This window comes from Rissa tridactyla, chromosome 16 (genome assembly GCF_028500815.1).
Source record: "Rissa tridactyla isolate bRisTri1 chromosome 16, bRisTri1.patW.cur.20221130, whole genome shotgun sequence".
In the NCBI taxonomy this organism is placed as follows: Eukaryota; Metazoa; Chordata; class Aves; order Charadriiformes; family Laridae; genus Rissa; species Rissa tridactyla.
The window spans coordinates 1,942,325-1,961,144 of record NC_071481.1 but is presented as its reverse complement, the minus strand read 5'-3'; the positions used below and the strand labels follow the sequence as shown (position 1 = coordinate 1,961,144).

The following is an 18,820-nucleotide window of genomic DNA, read 5'->3' as shown; positions in this document are numbered from 1 at the left end:
GAAGATTAATGAAGTTGGATGTGGTCTGGTTTTTAATTGGATCCTGGCATAATGATGCGAATCTGCCTGCTGTACCTGATCTATGAACCCTGTAGACAGAAAATACCTTAGGTTAACTCTTGATCGTGCCACTCACTGCATGGCAACGTCTCCTTTTCTGGTTTTTGTGTGTTTTGGTTCTGGTTTGTGGTTTTGGTTTGGGTTTTTTTGTTGTTGTTTGTTTTTTTTATTTGGGGATTTGCTCTGTGTGTGTATGAAGTAAAATCCACCCAGTAAGAACAGTCTAGTTTTTATGTAAGAGAAAACTGAACCAGTATCTCCCTCAATGAGTTCATATTGTAAGGAAAAGACTGTACTTTAAATATGTAATAATAAAGAATAAATATAAAATAAGTACAGTATAAAGGCTAAAAATAGATAAATAAATACAGATGGTTCGCCTCCATTATGAATCAGAGGATGCTAAATTCTCTGTGTATCTCTATGTACGTTTAGCGTATTCTGTATAAGGAACAAAACCAGGTTGCTGTAGGCAACACTTAATGTTAAAGCTTCTGTGATAAGATCATTACTTGAGTGAATGTCTTCAGGGTCAGAAGTGACATTCTGGGAGACTTTATTATGAGGACAGTTCTATGATGAACTGTCAGAGATTCCGCAAGCTCACAGAAATCAATTGTACAGTTCATATGCAGAATTTTCAAAACATCATCTAATTCCAAGACTTTTCAGCTGAACAGAATTCCCACCACACTGTACTGGATATACTTTATATATATATATATTAAAAAAAACATATTTTATGTGCTTTTATAATATTATATTTATATATTGATTTTTTTAAAAAGATTTAATGCCTCCTGTCTAAACTGAAACTGATATTCCTGGCAGGAATAGTTGGAGCTGGTCAGTTCTTTGGTTTACCTATTGATGAGCCAGTTATAGCTGCAAAACCATTTCCAGTGAGACCGTTTAAAAAACGTGGCAATTATTATCTCTTCAATGGATTTGCAGTGCTGAATGTATGAGAAGTGTGGGAGTCCTCTGCTTGCATGTGGGAAAGCTGGTTTTGTTTGGTAATATTTTAAGGGATCCACTTGCTCTTATAGTGCCCATGTACTGGAGGGGTTTCTCTAGGCTCACAAACATGCTGCATCTTCTGGAGGCCCTGAAGAGAAATAAGCCTCTGAAATCTATTTTTCCCCCCTTCCAGCATTTAGAAGAGGGGTTGTTTTGAAACACGCAATCAGGATGCGTCTTGTCAGAACCGTTACCGGGGCAGAGCGGGGCAGAGCTGTGTGGTGGTGGCCGCCTGACTTTTCTCAGGGGACTGGCTCAGGCCAAAGCTGTAGGACGTAACCTGGGGCTGTGCTGAACTTTGGACGTGAATCTTTTGACAAAGCTGCTCCATGTATAAAAATACTCAATGACTCAACCCTTCTAACTTCTTTTCATCCTCACATGCTAAAATACTCCCACTCCTTCACAGATTTACATCAAACCAGAAACTCCTAAAAGACAATAATGCTACTGAACCATAAATAATTAACAGACATTAGAACATCTTTCTAATAATAAGCATGAAATTGGGCTCTCTTTTTTTTTTTTTTCTTTTGTCAGGACGAATTGTTGGGATTTATGATTTGTGTAGTTTTGTTATTTATTGTTACCTTAAAACTTTTTGTAGTAACTATAAATATTACTATGAACTATGAAAAACCGCTTTGAGTCTTTTCACTGTGTCAGTCACTTTGTAAGAACACAAGAATGGAACTAAGTGTTCTCTGTTTCTGTTTCCTGCTCTGTTATGATATTCCTTTTTGCCGCAGTACAGAGATCTGTCTTCTCTTCATGTCTGTATTTTGTCCGGATGCAAATTGAGGAAACTCATTAGATCAAAAGAGAGTCGAACCCCAACTGAATTCTGCAAAAAGGTGCTATTGAAGTGCAAACTATTACTTCACCAAGAGGAAAACTTCAGCCTTAATTGAAGATAGTTAGGAGCCATTTCTTCCCCAAAAAGATTCATTGCAAGGCTGAGGGATTTTTATTTGAAGTATAGAAATGAATCCTTAAAGAAGGTATCTGAACAATGGTAAGGAGAAGCAATTATACTTGCCTTCTCCTCAGTGTGCTGTTCTCATTGACATGATGTGAAAGACTTCAGAAAAACAGATTTTATTTTTTGTTTAATATAAGTACCACCATGCTTCCTCCCCCCCCCCCGCAAATTTTCCTGCCAGTCTCTCTAGTTCTCTAAACTTTCAGTCCTGCAGACAGGTGAGGGTGTTTGTTTCAGTGCACGTACATCTGTAGAGATGTGGAAGTGCACTTTTCGCTTCTCCATCTCCTGGCTTGGTCTGGCTACCCCTAGCTGACGCCTCTGCATCACCTCAAAGGTTTTCCTTCCTGTCTTGTTGGTAGCGTCCAGAAAAGCTGTTGTTCTGACACAAGAAGGAAAACATTTCTTGCACTTTCCTCTCCTTGTGTCACCAAAACCAAAAAGATATTAACGGATACTTAAAACAGGTATTTGGTGTGGTCTGACCATTCAGCTGCCAGGGACACTGAACAGAACTGAACTCAGCTTTATGTCTGTAAACATTAATTGCAATTGTGCCTTGAATTACCAAAGAACAGTCCAGTGACCAGATCAGCTGGAACAGGCAGCAGGGCAGCTGCTGCGCTACCGTATACCCTGGGTAGGTTTGAGTGAACAATCCTGCAACAGAAACAAACAGCTGCATTAAAAAAAAATAATCTGTCCAGGGATGCTTATTAAAATTTTAACAGCTGAGGAATATATTCTTACTTCACGTAAAAGCAAAGTAAATGTGTGTTTTATGAAGTGTGCTTTTATTTTGGTGCTTCTGGTGTTGTAGTGAATTCCAGTAATGCTTCTGAGCTGTAGCACAGCATTTGCTTTTATGACTAATACCTGCTGACCACATCGATTTCATCTAAGGGCATCTGTGGTTGAAGCCAAGGTATCAGCTTTAAGAAATAAAATGTTACATGAGGGATTATCTTGTTCTTAATTTAACACCTTCTCTCCGTAAATATTTTATTAATGTAAACAATGTGCTCTACGGAATTGTGGCTTAAATTTAGTTGTATTATTAGTGATCTGCTTTCAAATTAATCTGCTTTGTTGAACTTTATTTTCCTGAGTAAATTGCCTGCATACAAGCTCTAAAGCACAGGAACATCAATGATTTTTCCATTTCTTTTACTCTACCTTGCTTTTCTTGGGTGTTTTTGCTTTTGCCCGAGAGGTAGACTTAAATTACCCCAAAGAATTGTGTGGGGTTTGATGCACTTTGGAATACATGGAATAAGTGTTTTAGTTTGGAGACTGTTTTATCTGTAATCTGTATGTACAGATTGATAAAAGCCTGAACTCAGGATTTGCTTGTGTTTATAAATCTGTACTCACTAGAATATATATTTTATATATTAGCTTTCATTCTTCCATCCAGAATCGGTGAAGTAATTTACACTACTCATCTCTAGGTCTGAAAAAAACAGATAAATACATTGGACATGGTAATAGTTTTAAATTTACTTAAACAGACCGGGCAGAAAAGCCACGGGAACACTGAGTCGCAGACTATGCTCTGTCATTATGGGAGACCTGGCAGAAAATAGGAGTCTGCGTTCATTCCTGGGACGTAGCCAGTCGGTAACGGTTTGCATTGATGTTGTCAAGCTGAGTTCCTTGCACCAGCTGAATTTCAAAGTTCTGCCTCTGCTCGGGGCAGGCCCAGGCACGGCCCCAGCCTGGCTCCCAGGGGCGTCAAACGCAGGAGCTCTTGGAGGGAGCTGCTTCCAAGACTTGTTCCTTCTAAGGCCTCTGGCTGCGCTGTCTGTAACGCAGCCAAACCCCGAGGAGGGGCCCAGGGACAAAGTACAACACAGGGGAAAGGCCTCCTCCTAGGAGAACCTGGTTTTCAGTGATTTGGAAGAAGAAAAATCTGTTAGGTTCTTGCTGCAAGATCTAGAAGCAAATGTGTAGGATCAGTGACTTAATCCATGGAAGAAACGGGAGGAAAAGCTGATAATCCTTCTTAACTTTCTAGATTTACTATTTCCAGAGTTTACTATTTCCTTTGGCCTGGATGGCAAGTAAAAGTGGGATGTAAACAGCAGACAGATGCAATGCCTTTGTGATGGCTGTGTGTGCAATGAAAATGGGCATTCTTGCTTCCAGAGAGAAGCAAATGTTCGGGCTATAAAGCTTTTGTGGGGTTTGCAGAAGTCCTAGTGTTGTTCTGTCATGCTAAAAATGTTGTATTTTTACTAAAGGAGTTTCAAAATAATGTTGCTGATAAATTTAGCTTAGCTTTGCCTCAGACTCGTTCTCTTGTGAAAGATCAAATGTTTCCTTTACAAATCTGGTTTCCTTTTTGCAGACATGCTGTGATACCTTGGTATTAACGAGCAAGTTAGGAATATTGTCTGAATTTCCTCGTGCTTATTCTAGAAACCGATACATGGTAGTAGTTTGATTTAGAGTGTGATCAGAAGGTGAATATTATTAGTTCAGCTAAATCCCCCCAAATAAGTGTGCTGCTAGTAGTTCTATTATACTCTGCTTATTAATGTGTTTTTAATGTGCTTTGTGTTTCATCAGTCATGGGTGTTGGCAAGCAGTGGCAAAATGTTTATGAATTAGGACCAAATGCTAAAATATAATTATATAGATCTGCTAGGCTTTTTAGGTCATAATCTTTTAACTGCTTTAATAGGCAGAGGTTTCTGAGTTTGCTTATTAGGATTGTTCGCAAGCTTGGGAGCAGCTTATCTGGGTATGTATTTGTAGAATTGAGCTTCTGAACTTAGGGTGCTTATGAGAAAATTACAGATCTTCCATAGTCCCAGGTTACGGCTACAGATCCAACTTTGTTAGCATTCAGTGTTTTTTCTAACTCAGTCATAAAGAACTATCGTTAACTGATATTTTGGATTCACTTTAATCCAAATATGGGGATTTACTCATAATATATGTTACAGGGCAGAAAAAATATCAATAGTTTTTTATTTATACTTTTCCTTGTTGTATTTGAGTGCCTTACACAAAGCATTGATCAGTGCAAATAATATCTGCTCAGTATTGCTCTTTCAGCTTCTTCCCAAGAAGAAAACTTTGGAATCTTTTTAAGCACAGTAAAATACTATTTATATTAAAGAAGGCAAATCAAAATAATGCCCCCTTCTACTTGTTAGGATTTTTGTTAGGTTATCTATGTTTACCTGACTGGCGTAGGATAAAATGACTCCATTGTTGACCCTAACTGTAGACCTCTTTATAAGAACGTAGCCTTTGAATCTGGCTTCATCTTTGCAGTCACACGCTGGGTTCTAATCACTATCCTGCTGTTAATTTTTAAGGCAGTGAAAATGGTTTAACTCTTAAGTCGTTTGTACATAAAAGCTTTTGAATTATTTTTAGGGTTCCTAGAATACTTCTGATGACCAAGTTGGGTAATTAAATTTTTTTCTTAATTGGATTCAATTTAATTGGATAGACAGAATGCGAACTAAACTGCTTCATAAGAAGCCGTGGTACTTCTAAACATCAATACTGCTGACAGGAACTCTAGAATTTACAAAGAGAGAAATGTGAAAAAAACTTGTTATGCCACAAGGGTTCTGTATGTTTAAGAGGCAAAAACACGAGGCATAATGAAAATAACTTTCCTGACGTGGATAGAACTGTGTTAGTTTTTTCTGGCCAAGGATCCAAACTTCCAGGTGAAATGTCATACTGTGTCCAGCACAAGTTTTACATATTGTAGGAGCTCAAATTAAGCATTCGAGTTGGTCTTAAGAAGGATATGTACCTTGCGCCAATTCCAACATAGGTATGTTTCATACCTATTAATATGGGAATGAAAACTCACATTTGCAGGTAAGTCCACAATTGCCAAGAATCTTTCTGACTTTTTAATCATACCTCTTATATTAGACAGTACAGGAAATCTTGTCCTTTGACTCCAACTGTTAATTTGGCAGCTGCTTGATATGTTTTCTTCCTGTAAAGGTGATTTTAAAGGGAGCAAGACCTGACTTACTAATATCACTTTATTTCTCTCTTCAGTGGAAAGATGTATGAGTTCCATGCAAGCTGGTACCCAAATGATCAAACTCCGTGGCAGTTCCAAAGGTTTGGTCCGCTTCTATTATTTGGATGAGCATAAGTCATGTATTCGCTGGAGACCCTCTCGAAAGAATGAGAAAGCCAAAAGTGAGTGTCAATCACAGAACCTTTCTTCTGATTCCTTCTAGGGTATTGCCCTCTTATAAACAAATGAGTATGAAGGATTTGGTTCATTCAGAGGTGATCAAGAAGAGTGTTGTACTTGAATTTAAAGGGCACTAAATTATTTTAATTAATAGTTTATGAAGACCAAGCTGCTGTTGTTAGCTCTACAGGTTGCAGTAGTGTAGTATGTTGTAAATGAGTTGCAGGGAAACCCTGTGTGAATCGGGACCTTGCAATGTGAGGTTTGGGCCCTTCCTCTACAGAATTTTTCTACAGCATAAATGCATCCTGTCTGCCCTAGGGCATGCACACAGTCATTAATGAACTACATGCTTTTGTCATTCTAGTTTCTATCGACTCTATTCAGGAGGTTTGCGAGGGGAAGCAATCGGAGATCTTTCAACGCTATGCCGATGGCAGTTTTGATCCCAACTGCTGCTTCAGCATCTACTATGGAGACCATATGGAATCTCTTGACCTGGTATCTTCCAGTGGAGAGGAAGCACGCACCTGGATCACAGGGCTAAAATATCTGATGGCAGGGATCAGTGATGAAGACAGTCTCTCAAAACGCCAAAGGACCAGAGACCAATATCCTTCTTATATTATCTGAGAGCATTTCACAGTTATGGAGACCTATCAGTGGCATAGGGTTTCCTTTAAGTATTTATTTTGCTAAAAGTAAGCATTAGGCTCAAAGCTTCAAAGCAGTTCCCATTGTATTCTCTGTTTCCAGAGACAGAGAGAGGAGTCATTGGAGAGGATTGTTCTGGGCAAGATTTGGAGATGAATGACTGGAGTGAACTGAAAAACATACAGGTATATTCTTTTAGCTCTTCCTCCCTGTGTAAAGCTGACCATTTCATTTGGTTATACAGGACAAAGTGTCATGCAGTTTGCTCAGAAGTTAGTTCTGTGCTGTAGCATGGGTAAATAGCTTGTGTTGCATGTTGAGCATAGCAAGTCTAGAAGCTGTTACTGAAATAACATGAGTTATATATTACCTTGAATTTTCTTTCATTGCTGGCCTCATATACAGTCTTTCCTAACATGAAAAAAATAATATATACATAACGTTCAGTAATATCCCTTGATATTCCATGCTGTTCCTTAACTCCTGTTCAATGTGGTTGAAGCAGACATTTGATGAGGCAGATAAAAATGGTGATGGCAGTCTGAGTATTAGTGAAGTGCTCCAGCTAATGCACAAACTGAATGTGAACCTGCCCCGACAAAAGGTCAAACAAATGTTTAAGGTAAGAACTAAAAATGTATTTTTTTCTAAAACAAGGATTGAGCTGCTGGAGGTTTAATGTGAAACCTAATAGAAGAGATGGTAAATGCTTCAGCAGCTGGTTTGTTTCCACTCTGATGAGAGATACTACACAGTCCATTTGGTAAATTGAAGAGAGCTCCAGAAACACGTCATAGATAAATTGTTGTTCATAGAAAAAGGCATTACACCAGGTACCTTCTGGTGTTACATAACAGAAGACACACACTACAAAGACTGATTTTTTGCTATAATTTTTGACCTGAAACTCAGTAGGGTTTCCTCTTCTGATTACGTTGTCTGTAATAAATATTATCCAGTAAAGTATACAATATCCTCCAATAACTGGTACTAATAAAATATCCAGTATGCAAACTTCCCTATCTGTCATGTTTTTTGCACTGCTAAGAGCTATTTGTTTGGCATTGCATTCTACTGACCTAGACCTGATTTGTTGGGGAACTGAACTATGGAGGTGCATATGCTTTTATAATCAAAAAGTCTGTTCTGTGAAGGACCTAAGCAGAAGTTGAATCAATAGTTTTCATCATAGTGAACTGCTGTGACTTTTGCACACAAAAAAACTTGTGCTTATTGGTTTTACTGTTTGTAATCAATGACAATTACTACACGTATCGGGTGCTTTAGAAATGCTATTAACAAAGAAAAATAGGTTTGCTTTTTCCACAAGCAATGCATAACTGAAAATTATTTCAGTCTCAACTGAAAATATAATTGCTGTTTGATAGCTTAGAATCAGAATATTAAGCAGCCTTGAAATGAAAAACAAATCTCTTGGTTAATGAAATAGCTACACCAAGTATTATAAGATACAGTAGGGTAGATTATATGTAGGTCTTGAAGGAAGTTACCTTGAATATTAATTTTTCTAGTTAAAAAAGTAGTGAGTTGTTTAAAAAAGTGTTGCCATAGTTACAATAGGAAAAGCCATTTTTATTAGTTCTTACTCACAAATTCATTGTTATTTTCGCCTGGCACTCATTTCTGAAGAAGCTTCTTCTATGACTTCGTGACTCCTCATTCTTCCAGTCACTTTCTCCATGGTACTGGCAGCTTCATGACACGGGCTCTGGAACTGCTGAAGTGTGAGACTGGAAGAGAGATAAAATAGTGAGGTCTGTCAAGATTAAAGAGTAGGGAGTAAGTGCAGGGTGTCCTTTGGGAACAAGGAAAGTGGAGGCTGTTCGTGTAAGTTTTTAAAAATCTCTGTGGGTGCATTAGAATAAACTGCCAGGTTGTGGCAGTACTTCGTTCTTGGGCAAATAACTGCGAATTGATGCCAGCTTGCCAGGACAGCAGGGCCTTGGGAAGGCTGCTCAGCGCTGCTGTCCGTGGCTGGGAGAGCTTGTTACCAGCATTTTCCTCAACTGATACAAGTGCGTTTCTATGGCAGTACGTGAAGGAGATTCAGTGAAAAATATGAAGATTTGGTAGAAACTTGCCTGATTTGGTTTTTAATTTTGTGGCCTGAAATGTGTGTAAAAATGTTTACAGTGACAGTGAGCAAAGAAATATGCTGATAACTCCTTTATTGAGAACAGAGTAGGGAGTGCTGGATAAGCTTTTTTTCATAAAATGGGCGAGTGTTGCCTATCCTGTTTGGGAAGCATTGCAGCTTTGCTTTTTCATACTTTCCCTTGGCAGAATTTCTCATTCATTTTTTCATGCTTCTAGGACAGGCTTTTAGGAAACACGGTAATTCCATAATCTCTCTTCCAAATAGTTACAATATTGTGTGGGTCCCATTGTGACCAGACTCTCACAAGATTTCTTTGAAGAAATTCTATCTCCACTGTGTGCAAACAGTAAGTAGGATTGCTGATACAGCTGAGGGTGGTTTGGATCACAGGCTAGGGCACCTGACCCCAAAAAGTAAAGAACCAAGAAACATGCGTGTTGTAGGGAATAGATATACCAGAGAATATAGTGTCATTTACTGATGATTTTTTCTTCACTTGCAAAATTAGTATTCTTGCAGATCGTATAGTTTATGGCTCACAAATCCTGGATATAAAATAAATTTCAAGATGACTTGGGTTCTGATGGTTTTATGAATGGGTAATTCTGCCAGACGTTTGCAGCGTACACTGTCTTACTTCATTGCCATAGACAGAAGAAATCCTTCAAGCAGGGGTCCTTGTGGAACAATAAAGACCTTAAAAGTTTTTTCTTGTCTCATGTACTAATGCATACATTTAAGAGGTTCAAAGGGGAAAGCTGTGCAAAGCATTCAAATGACAAGCATCAGCCTGATAAATCAATCTGTTGTAGCAGACCATACAGTGAGTAGCCATGTCAGGCAGCATCAGCCTGCATTTAATTTCAGTGTTGCTTTGTTCTCATGCAGGAGCTTGTTTATCCAAAGTTTGTTCAGGCTATTGCTGGGCAATTGGGTAACTCATTGCCTTATTGCTGTGTAATGCAGGAGGCTGATACGGATGATAACCAGGGCACGCTGGGCTTTGATGAGTTCTGCGCCTTCTATAAGATGATGTCAACACGACGTGATTTGTACCTGCTAATGCTCACCTACAGCAACCACAAGGACTACCTAGATACCGATGACCTGAGACGCTTTCTGGAGACTGAACAGAAGGTAGGCCCAAGCCAGGAAAAGACTTCCAGTCTGCATGCCTTTCTGTTTGCCATTGGGAATGCGTTGCCTTTTTAAAGGGGTGAGAACTTTGTTGTCATGTGTGTGAAAAATAGACAGTTAGGTCTGTCTGTACCAGAAGGACATTCATCCATTGGAAGAGGTTGCCTGCAGAGGTTTTGCAGTTTCCGTCCTTGGAGGTTTTGAGGACCAGACTAGGTAGCACCCTAAGCTAACTGATGTGACCTTGTAGTTGACCCTGCTTTGAGCAGGATTTGGGGCCGGATGACTTTGAGGTCCCTGAATGATCCTATGGTCTTTCATCTGGAGACTTGTGGATGATTCTGAAGTGAGGAAAAATAACTGGGCAGGAAGATGCAGTCAATGCAGGAACAAATGCATTGGTTCATCTTTGCCTTTTTCCTCTCCTCATCTCTTTTGAAGCTGGATGCCTGTAAGTCATAAATCTCCATCGGTGCCAAATGTTGTCTAAGAAATGAATGAATAAAAAAGCCACCTCTCTGGCACTTATCATTTTAGATAAGTGGGGTATGTTTCCATTTCATTGGTCAATTGATCCTCCAGATGGTGAGAGGAAAATGAACACTCCCCACAGGACACAAATCAGCTCAGCTAATCACTGATGTGGACAACTCATGCCTGTGGGGCTTCTCTCCCTTGCCTAGTGTTACTCTTTCTCATACAATATGTACAGGGGAAGTGTTCATCTGCGCATTTGAAGCTGTACCAGAAAAACCTGTTGTTCCAGAGATTTATCTTTTGAACCCACCAAACCTATAATGTATGGGCAAATAAAGGTTTAGGGTTTTTTTTCTTCCTCTTCTTTTACTTTTATTTATGAGGTTTTAAATTACCCCCAGAAAAGGCATTGATCTGGTAGCAGACATGCTGGTGGTTTCATTTCCCCCTAAGCAAAGACTCCTATGTTGCTAAAACAGTCATCAATTTGGTCACTTTATTGGCAGTGCCCTTTGCTGACAAGGGCTTTGCTGGACCACGCAGGACGGGAATATTAAATAATAGCAGGAATAATAATTAGAGGATAAATCAACAGTAAATAGCAGGAATATTAAATAATATTGTTAATATTGAATTATGAAAACACTGCAAGGTAAAAAAAGCTACAGCTTATCATAAATGGCCCTCTTTTATTAAATGACAGCATTTACAAACATGTATTTCCCTTTGTACTCTTTCCTTTTTCAGTTGAGAATGCAAAGCAACCTTGAAGTTAACAGATTTCTTCAAGGAGCTTTCTGAGAGCATTATGTCCTGATTCTCTGTTACCCTGCTGGTAACTGATTTTTTTATCTGCTGCATGAAGATGAGCCATTTTCTTGTTTTATTTTAAAGTAAAAACCTTTTGATAATGCAAACTAATCCTTTAATCCTACAAGACAAGAAATCCCATTGGTTTGTGACAAAGCTTGTTCTGTTTGGCTGCTCTTTGTGCCTAATAACACTCTAACCAGATCTGACCTACAAAGCAGAACTCTGTCTTTATTGGCTGTCACTGGGCAGCTGCCAATAGGGCAGAAACTTTTCACAAGGCAGTTTAGTTCTTATCTGACGTGAGACTGATTGACAGGAGTGAGAATCTCACTGGGTAACTGGAAAACCTTAGTACCACTATTGATGATCTGGACAGTTGTTAAACTGTATACGGGGAAAAGATCTAAGGGAAGATGTGATTACTACTTAACACTTCATTTTTGCTACTTTTACAGATGACAAATGTGACTAAAGAACACTGCCTGGAAATCATCAGCCAGTTTGAGCCTTGCCTGGAGAACAAGAAGGAGGGAGCTCTGGGGATTGACGGTGAGCTGGCTGGTGTAGCTTTTGTAGGAAAGAGGCAACTTTTTAAATGCTTATGAGAATATTGCATTCATTTGCATAATGTATAGTCATAGAATTTTGTCGTGTTGTAGAGTATGTTTCAGAAGGTGGGGTTTTTTTTCAATATCTATTATTTGCTGAGGAACCTAAGGGGAAATTGGTACTCTTTTGAAGATTTTTAAAGGTACATATCATGATGAAGCAGCAGTCATTGAAAGTCAGCTGGAGCTGGATGCGTCTTTATTTCTGCTTTTGGAAAATACAGTAAAATTTAGTTGCATCATTCCTGCAGGTATTTTTGGAAATCCTTTAAGTTTTGATAAGAGGAGTGATGTGATCCATAGTAAACATGTGAAGTGGGGTGATAGGTGAAATTTGTCTAGAAGTATGCTTTCCTGATTTCTGGTGCTAAAGCCTTTGCTCTGAATATAACAATGTTGTACCATCATGATGGTAGCTGTTATTTTGAAGACTGATTCTAAATCCTTTCCCCTAAATAGTAAATCTGCCAGATCTTGTTGTCTCCAATGACAGAATACATTCCTCAGGAATTAGATTCTGTGTAAAAATTCTAGGACCTTTTGAAAACTAATCTTGTCCATTTCTGTCGGTGTATTGTCATAGTGAAAAGTGGCAAAATATGAGTTCAGTTTGGTATACTGTGTGAAGTGGGATATTGTGTAAGATGGTTGTGGGGTTTTTTTCAAGAAACGATGGTTGCAGGGTTCTAGTTTTTTTTTCAAGAAATGATGGTTGCTTAGGATGGATTTGGGTCTGTTCTACTTCCAGACTAAATTTTAAGTTTATTTTAAAGTTTACACTAATGCAGAGTGAGTGTAGCAGTTCACATAATAATGTTTTTATTTACTGGTGCTTTACAGTCAGTGGCAATCACATAAATAATGAATAATCAGGTCCATTATCTTGCCTTCCTCTTAGCTAGAAAAGCAAAACTAGGCTTTCCAAGTAATTCTATTTTTTCATACTGGAAAGAAAAACTGTAAAAAAAACAGCCTAATCGTTAAAATTGCTTTGCCTAAGAATGGATGAGCAAACAGTTGAGAGCTTATGTGTAAGGACTAGAGAGCAGTCCAACATGGGTGACGTTCTGCTGGGTGTCTGCTCCAGATCTCCTCATCAGGTGAGGTTATTCTGAGACAACTGGAAAAAGCTTCACGTTAACAGGCTCTGCTCCGTATGGGAAACTTGCTGGAAGTGCAACAGAATGGAATGTATCTAATCTAGAGCTTAACCAATGCAGGAGATTCTGGAGAGCATTGACGATAACATCTGAACAGAGGTGGCTGAGGAGCTGACAAAGGGCACGGTGCTGCATTCGGTACTGACAAAGAAGAAAAAAATGCTTAGAAAACGTAGATCTGTGTCTGCATGCATATACATGTACACTTATGTGTGCACACACAGAGAGAAGTTATGCTTTTCTTGGCTTTGTGTGTAGTTGAGACTAGGTAATTTGTGTGTAATTAGGCTAAGCTGAGGTTCCCTAGGATATTGTTCAAAAAGTTTTGGCTGCTATTTGTATTTATCAGCTCTTCTCCTTTAATAAAGCTTTCATCAACACAAAATGTAAAGCCTATAAGAACAGTCAAAAAAGTGACATTTTATTTCAAATTCTATTCAAGCTCATTTTCTCTGTGTTCTGTAGACCAGTATTCGAGACTGATTTTGAGGACTGGAGATATTTTGCCTTGTGTAGCTTTAGTGAAACAAGGGACCAGTCTGTCACTGTCAGAGAAAGTGAGTTAAGACCTTTAGAAGTTTGGCAGGATTTTTATATGGGCACTGTTTTATTTATGGAATAATGAGTGAAATGTCATGAGAATTAGAAGTCTTGAAGCAGAGACCTTTTGAATAAAGACGACATCACTGTCAACAGCTGTTAAAGCCAGGATGTCAATGGAAATCTTAGTCTTTCATTGGTCGTGAATGAAAAGAATTTTTGGGAGACTTGAAATGGAAGTAACAGTTTTTAATGTTAGTCTGTCTTGTAAAAGTGTCTGTGTGTATGTGATCAAAATGCCAGGATACGTCTGCAGATCTCTGGAGGCTTTTATGTGCCATGCGACCTAATGTCCCAGTAGAGTCTTTTGACAAAAATTATAAGCCTAAAATATCAGGTTTCGGTTAAATAGACTTTTTTTTTTTTTCTGGAAAGACATAGAGCAAGGAAATGTACAAAGCAACTAGAAATTTCTTGAAAGCAATAATCGCAATTGTGATAGGATGTAGTAGTGTTATTTATTTATCTTACATTCATGAACATGTAAGTAGGGATACATTTTTAGTCTGGTTTTAGGAAGGCTACAGCAACAAAAAGAATAAACCTGTATTATTTATAGTATTATTTATTTACAGGTTTCACCAATTACATGCGGAGTCCGTCAGGGGACATATTCAACCCAGAACACTACCAAGTGAATCAGGACATGAGTTATCCTTTGAGTCACTATTTCATTACCTCTTCACATAATACCTACCTCATGGGAGATCAACTGATGTCCCAGTCCAGGGTGGACATGTATGCATGGGTGCTACAATCTGGCTGTCGTTGCGTAGAAGGTAAAGATCAGAAAAAGAATCATCCGTAAGCTCCACAGTTTTGTTTCTCCTCTGTAAAGGAAGACTCGTTACTTCTGCAGAAGACGTGGTAATTGGCTAGAGGAAAAAGCCTAGTAAAATAGTGTCTTCCTTTCATAAAGAACAACAAAATAATGTTACCATATAATGGATGAATTTCTTGAGCATGGAAATTAGGCAGACATTTGAAGAGCAGTGGTGTTGGTACTGAGGAAAAAAAAAAATGTAAAAATATTTTTGCAGGGAGGACACTAACGTTCAGTGGAATGTATTGGTGTATATGCTTTCTAGCCGAGTGTATGGCAGCCAAGCGGGGAAATGTGGCAGGGCTCCTGGTGAGGGAAGTAGGGTTCTGTTACGTGAAGTGCTGACGGCCTCTGCAGTGACCAGGAAGCCTTTATGTGAAATCCCTTCTGATGTTCGTAGTGCCTTTCTGAGACAGTACCTGTTTCATAATCATTTTTAATAATATCCTGACCATCAAAGTATTTTCACAATTTTTCAAAAGGCCCTTATTGTAGTTTGCTCAGGTCAGATTGTGGGCATGCCAGTGGGTGCTTCGGAGGAGTAAAATGTTTTGTGGCAATACGTTTGTAAACATATTAATTAATTAATAAGGTTAGGCAAAATCCAAAGAAGGCTAGAGATGCCTATGTCTCGCTTTGCATGTGGTGTGAGAAGCTTGGTGAAGATTCTCCACTTTCCTTTTCAGGTTCAGCTGTAGTGTAATGAAGGTAATGCTATGCTAGGTCATCTCTCTTCCTGTCATAATACTCTTTAGCACTTGTCAAAGGAGATCTTTTTTGCTTTTTTGCTTTCTCAAACAATGGGACCAGTCATCTGTACACAGTAGAATGTCAAGGCCAGGAAGTTTCTTCAGAGGAAGGACATTCAGCACAGTGAGGAGGGAGACAAAGATGAAGGGTGGGGATGAACCTATACCCTGCTTTGTTGGGTACATGTCTGGCTGGGTTGCTGAAGGGAATTGCAGGGTCTCATAGTCTTCCACAGATGGTGGCCCCAGATGTTACTTGTCTGACGGTTGTTGTTGTTTCTCTTCTACAGTTGACTGCTGGGATGGGCCGGATGGTGAACCAATTGTCCACCATGGATACACTTTGACTTCCAAAATTCTCTTCAAAGATGTGATTGAAACTATCAACAAATATGCCTTTATCAAGAATGAGTATGTATACACTCTGCCAACTTTTGAGTCTCGGGACCATAAAGTGGAGTGTTTCCGAGCATCCTTGTAAAGGCAGTCAGTGAAAATCTAACCTGGTTCTACATATGCCAGACAGAATTCTGAGTTGTTTTCTGTGGGAAGAAAGCCTTCAGAAAGAAACAGCAAGGCAAAACTGACTGAGTAGGGGCATTCTGCACATAGTTGTGGGGTTGTCTTTATCCCATTCATAGAAGACAAGAGGATCAACATGTTTTGACAGTGAATGTTTTTAGCGAATAGCTGGCAGTTTAACCACATATCTCTGGATGTACTGCTCTGTTGCTAGCTAGAAAAGTTTTCATGGAAGAACTAACACAACAGGTTTATTACTTGGTTTTTGGAAGTGCGAAGTTAAAGACAAAGCCCCTTTGGGGATCTTTTCAGTTCTTGGAACCTTTATTTATTAGTGGGGCTTGTACTAGATGACCTTTAAGGGTCCTTCCAGCTCAAACTGTTTTATGATTCTATGATTTACTTCTACCTGTGAGAGTACTAAAGGGCTGAAGTACTGATTGGAGAGGAGAAATGAAGGCACTGGCTATTTTGGTTTTCCTTATGAACGTCTTGCTAGAATCTCTTTGATAGGAAGTGGAGGTCAGGGCTCAGTAGTGAAGGAAGGCGAAAAGCATGCTCTGGAAAAAAAGGCATCAAATCAGATTGCAGAAGTTTAACTATCATGTGGCTGTCAAAAAGTTGACCGTTGAGTTTGCAGTGAGTAGTGGGGGTATCAGTCCTGTGCCCACACTGATTTATTTAACCCCTGGGGGTTTCATTGGGTTTCAGTAATAACCCTTATCTTCTTAATGCCATAAAAGCTAAATTTGCAGTTGATGATACTTGCTTATGTCTCTGACAGGTACCCTGTTATCTTGTCAATTGAGAACCATTGCAGTGTCGTTCAGCAGAAAAAGATGGCTCAGTATCTTACAGAAATTCTGGGAGACAAGCTGGATCTGTCTTGTGTGCACAATGATGATTCTACCAAGCTCCCTTCTCCAGCAAGTCTTAAAGAAAAGATACTAGTTAAGGTAAAAACCTCCTTTGTTTGTTCCATCCCTCTTTTTGTTTGTGATTTCTGTCTAGTTATCACTTATACCCTAACAAATCATTTTACAAAAAGCAGTCTTTAAGAACCTGGTACTTAAGGTTCTGAACAAATGTCTTCTCAATCAATAAGAACCTGGTTGCATGCTCTGAATTATTTATTTATTTATTTATTTATACTAATGTGTGGTAGCAAGAGCTGCACGCTAACCTACCTGTGTAATCATTTTATCTTCTAGGGGAAGAAACTTCCAGCCAACATCAGTGATGATGCAGAGGAAGGTGAAGTTTCTGATGAGGACAGTGCTGATGAGATTGATGATGACTGCAAACTAATGAATGGAGATGTAAGTTAAGTGACCATTTGAATGTAAATATAGGTTCAGTTTTCCCATGCCTGCGAGAAGAAACCTTGTATGAGTTCTCTGGAATGTGAACGTGGTCTAATCTTTGGGATTCATCACAAGTCTTGTAGGTTCTAAGCCTTCATGGGCACAGATTTGACAGAAGTGCATACTAGGCAGCACCAGTTCTAGTGGTTATGTTTCATGTTTGGAATTTTGGTCTTTGAATATTTTAAATAGTAGTATCTCATGATTCTTTATTGTACCATGGTATTCTTCCCCCCCAATGCTGAAGAAGAAAAGAAGAAAAATTCTACTTATGACAAATTGTCGTCATTGTTGCAGAGCACCCTTTTGGTTTGCTGAATGCTAGGTTTAGTTGATTTTTACTGTAAGGATGTGCTAAAACGGAGAATCTCTGCTTGCTTCAACCTGAAAATCTCTTATTTCTTCATCCTTTTTAAAAGCTAATTTTTTTTGTCACTTTAATCTTCCGGCAAGTGACATTGCACCTTACAGAAACAATATAAAATACACAGCAAAATCCTTTCGTAACATAAACTAGGTTGCCTTGGAGAGAGATTGCATTTTCAGTCCTCTCTCCCTCAGGCTATTTCCTAATTTTGTATTATAGATTTGATCTTCTCCATCTAAAACTAAAAGAGAAACTTCTTTATGAATAAGTCCACCAAAGGGGGAAAATAATTTGTTTAGTTTTTTAAATTATTATGGTTTAGTATTTTAAATTATTATGTTTCAGTATTTTAAAGCTGAGATCTGTGGTGTTTTAACACTTCATATTTTTTACTCTTTCTTCTTACATGATGCATGTTTTCAAAGTGGAAGGTATTGTAAAGCCAGTGGTGACACAGTTCAGTTCAGCAGGCTTTCCACCTAAATAAGATCAGACCCGTATCAAGGCATGAATGACCATTTTGAACAAGGAGAAAATGAGTTGAAAGCCAAACCAAAAACTTTTAAAACCTGCTTAGTGGCTACCTGTGCAGCTGACTGTACAGGGAAACTAGAACTATGCAAACTGAAAAAAATGAGAATTGCACTTTTCTTGACTTTGAAACTTCACTGTGATCAACAAAGTTCTCTCAGCTTGTTTTCCTTTGTTTTCTAGTTCTTCTGTCTGTATCCCAGGCATGGCAGACTGTTTCCAATATCCAAAGGAAACAAGGCAGGTGGTTTGACAACCCTGCTGAAATCAGGGGCGCTGTGGCACTTAAGATCCTGATTTTGCAAGTTTTCCAAATAATTTCTAGGCTTAAAGATGGTTTGTTTCAAGAGGATCCTAATGCAGATGCTTGAACAGGCAGAAATGTTAGCGGGTCTCTCATTGCTGGAAACTACTTTTGCCATGGTTCTTTTTGACTTCGCCCACACATACGCTATTTATAAAGAGATGTCAAATAATGTTTATTTTTCTTCCATTAAATGGATGGAGAAATGAATGCCAGTAAGAAAGGTGTCATTATTCATAATAAAATTAGGTAATAACATGTTACGGCTGAGTGTATTATCTTCACTAAAGGCTCAGTAGGCATCGCTTTGCTGACCTCATTATCTCTGTTACTAACGGTACACTTTG

At 38.7% G+C, this 18,820-nt stretch overlaps 1 protein-coding gene across 1 annotated transcript in view; it reads left to right on the top strand.

Moving 5' to 3' along the window:
* The window catches only part of PLCH2 (phospholipase C eta 2), a 104,436-nt gene that overhangs the window by 62,778 nt on the left and 22,838 nt on the right, over positions 1-18,820 (top strand). Inside the window, exons 4-12 of the mRNA XM_054222395.1 lie at positions 6,101-6,247; positions 6,613-6,856; positions 7,392-7,521; positions 9,985-10,155; positions 11,901-11,994; positions 14,389-14,592; positions 15,676-15,796; positions 16,692-16,863; positions 17,119-17,226. Coding sequence (XP_054078370.1) covers positions 6,101-6,247; positions 6,613-6,856; positions 7,392-7,521; positions 9,985-10,155; positions 11,901-11,994; positions 14,389-14,592; positions 15,676-15,796; positions 16,692-16,863; positions 17,119-17,226 — 1,391 coding nt within the window. The remainder of the gene's footprint in view (positions 1-6,100; positions 6,248-6,612; positions 6,857-7,391; positions 7,522-9,984; positions 10,156-11,900; positions 11,995-14,388; positions 14,593-15,675; positions 15,797-16,691; positions 16,864-17,118; positions 17,227-18,820) is intronic.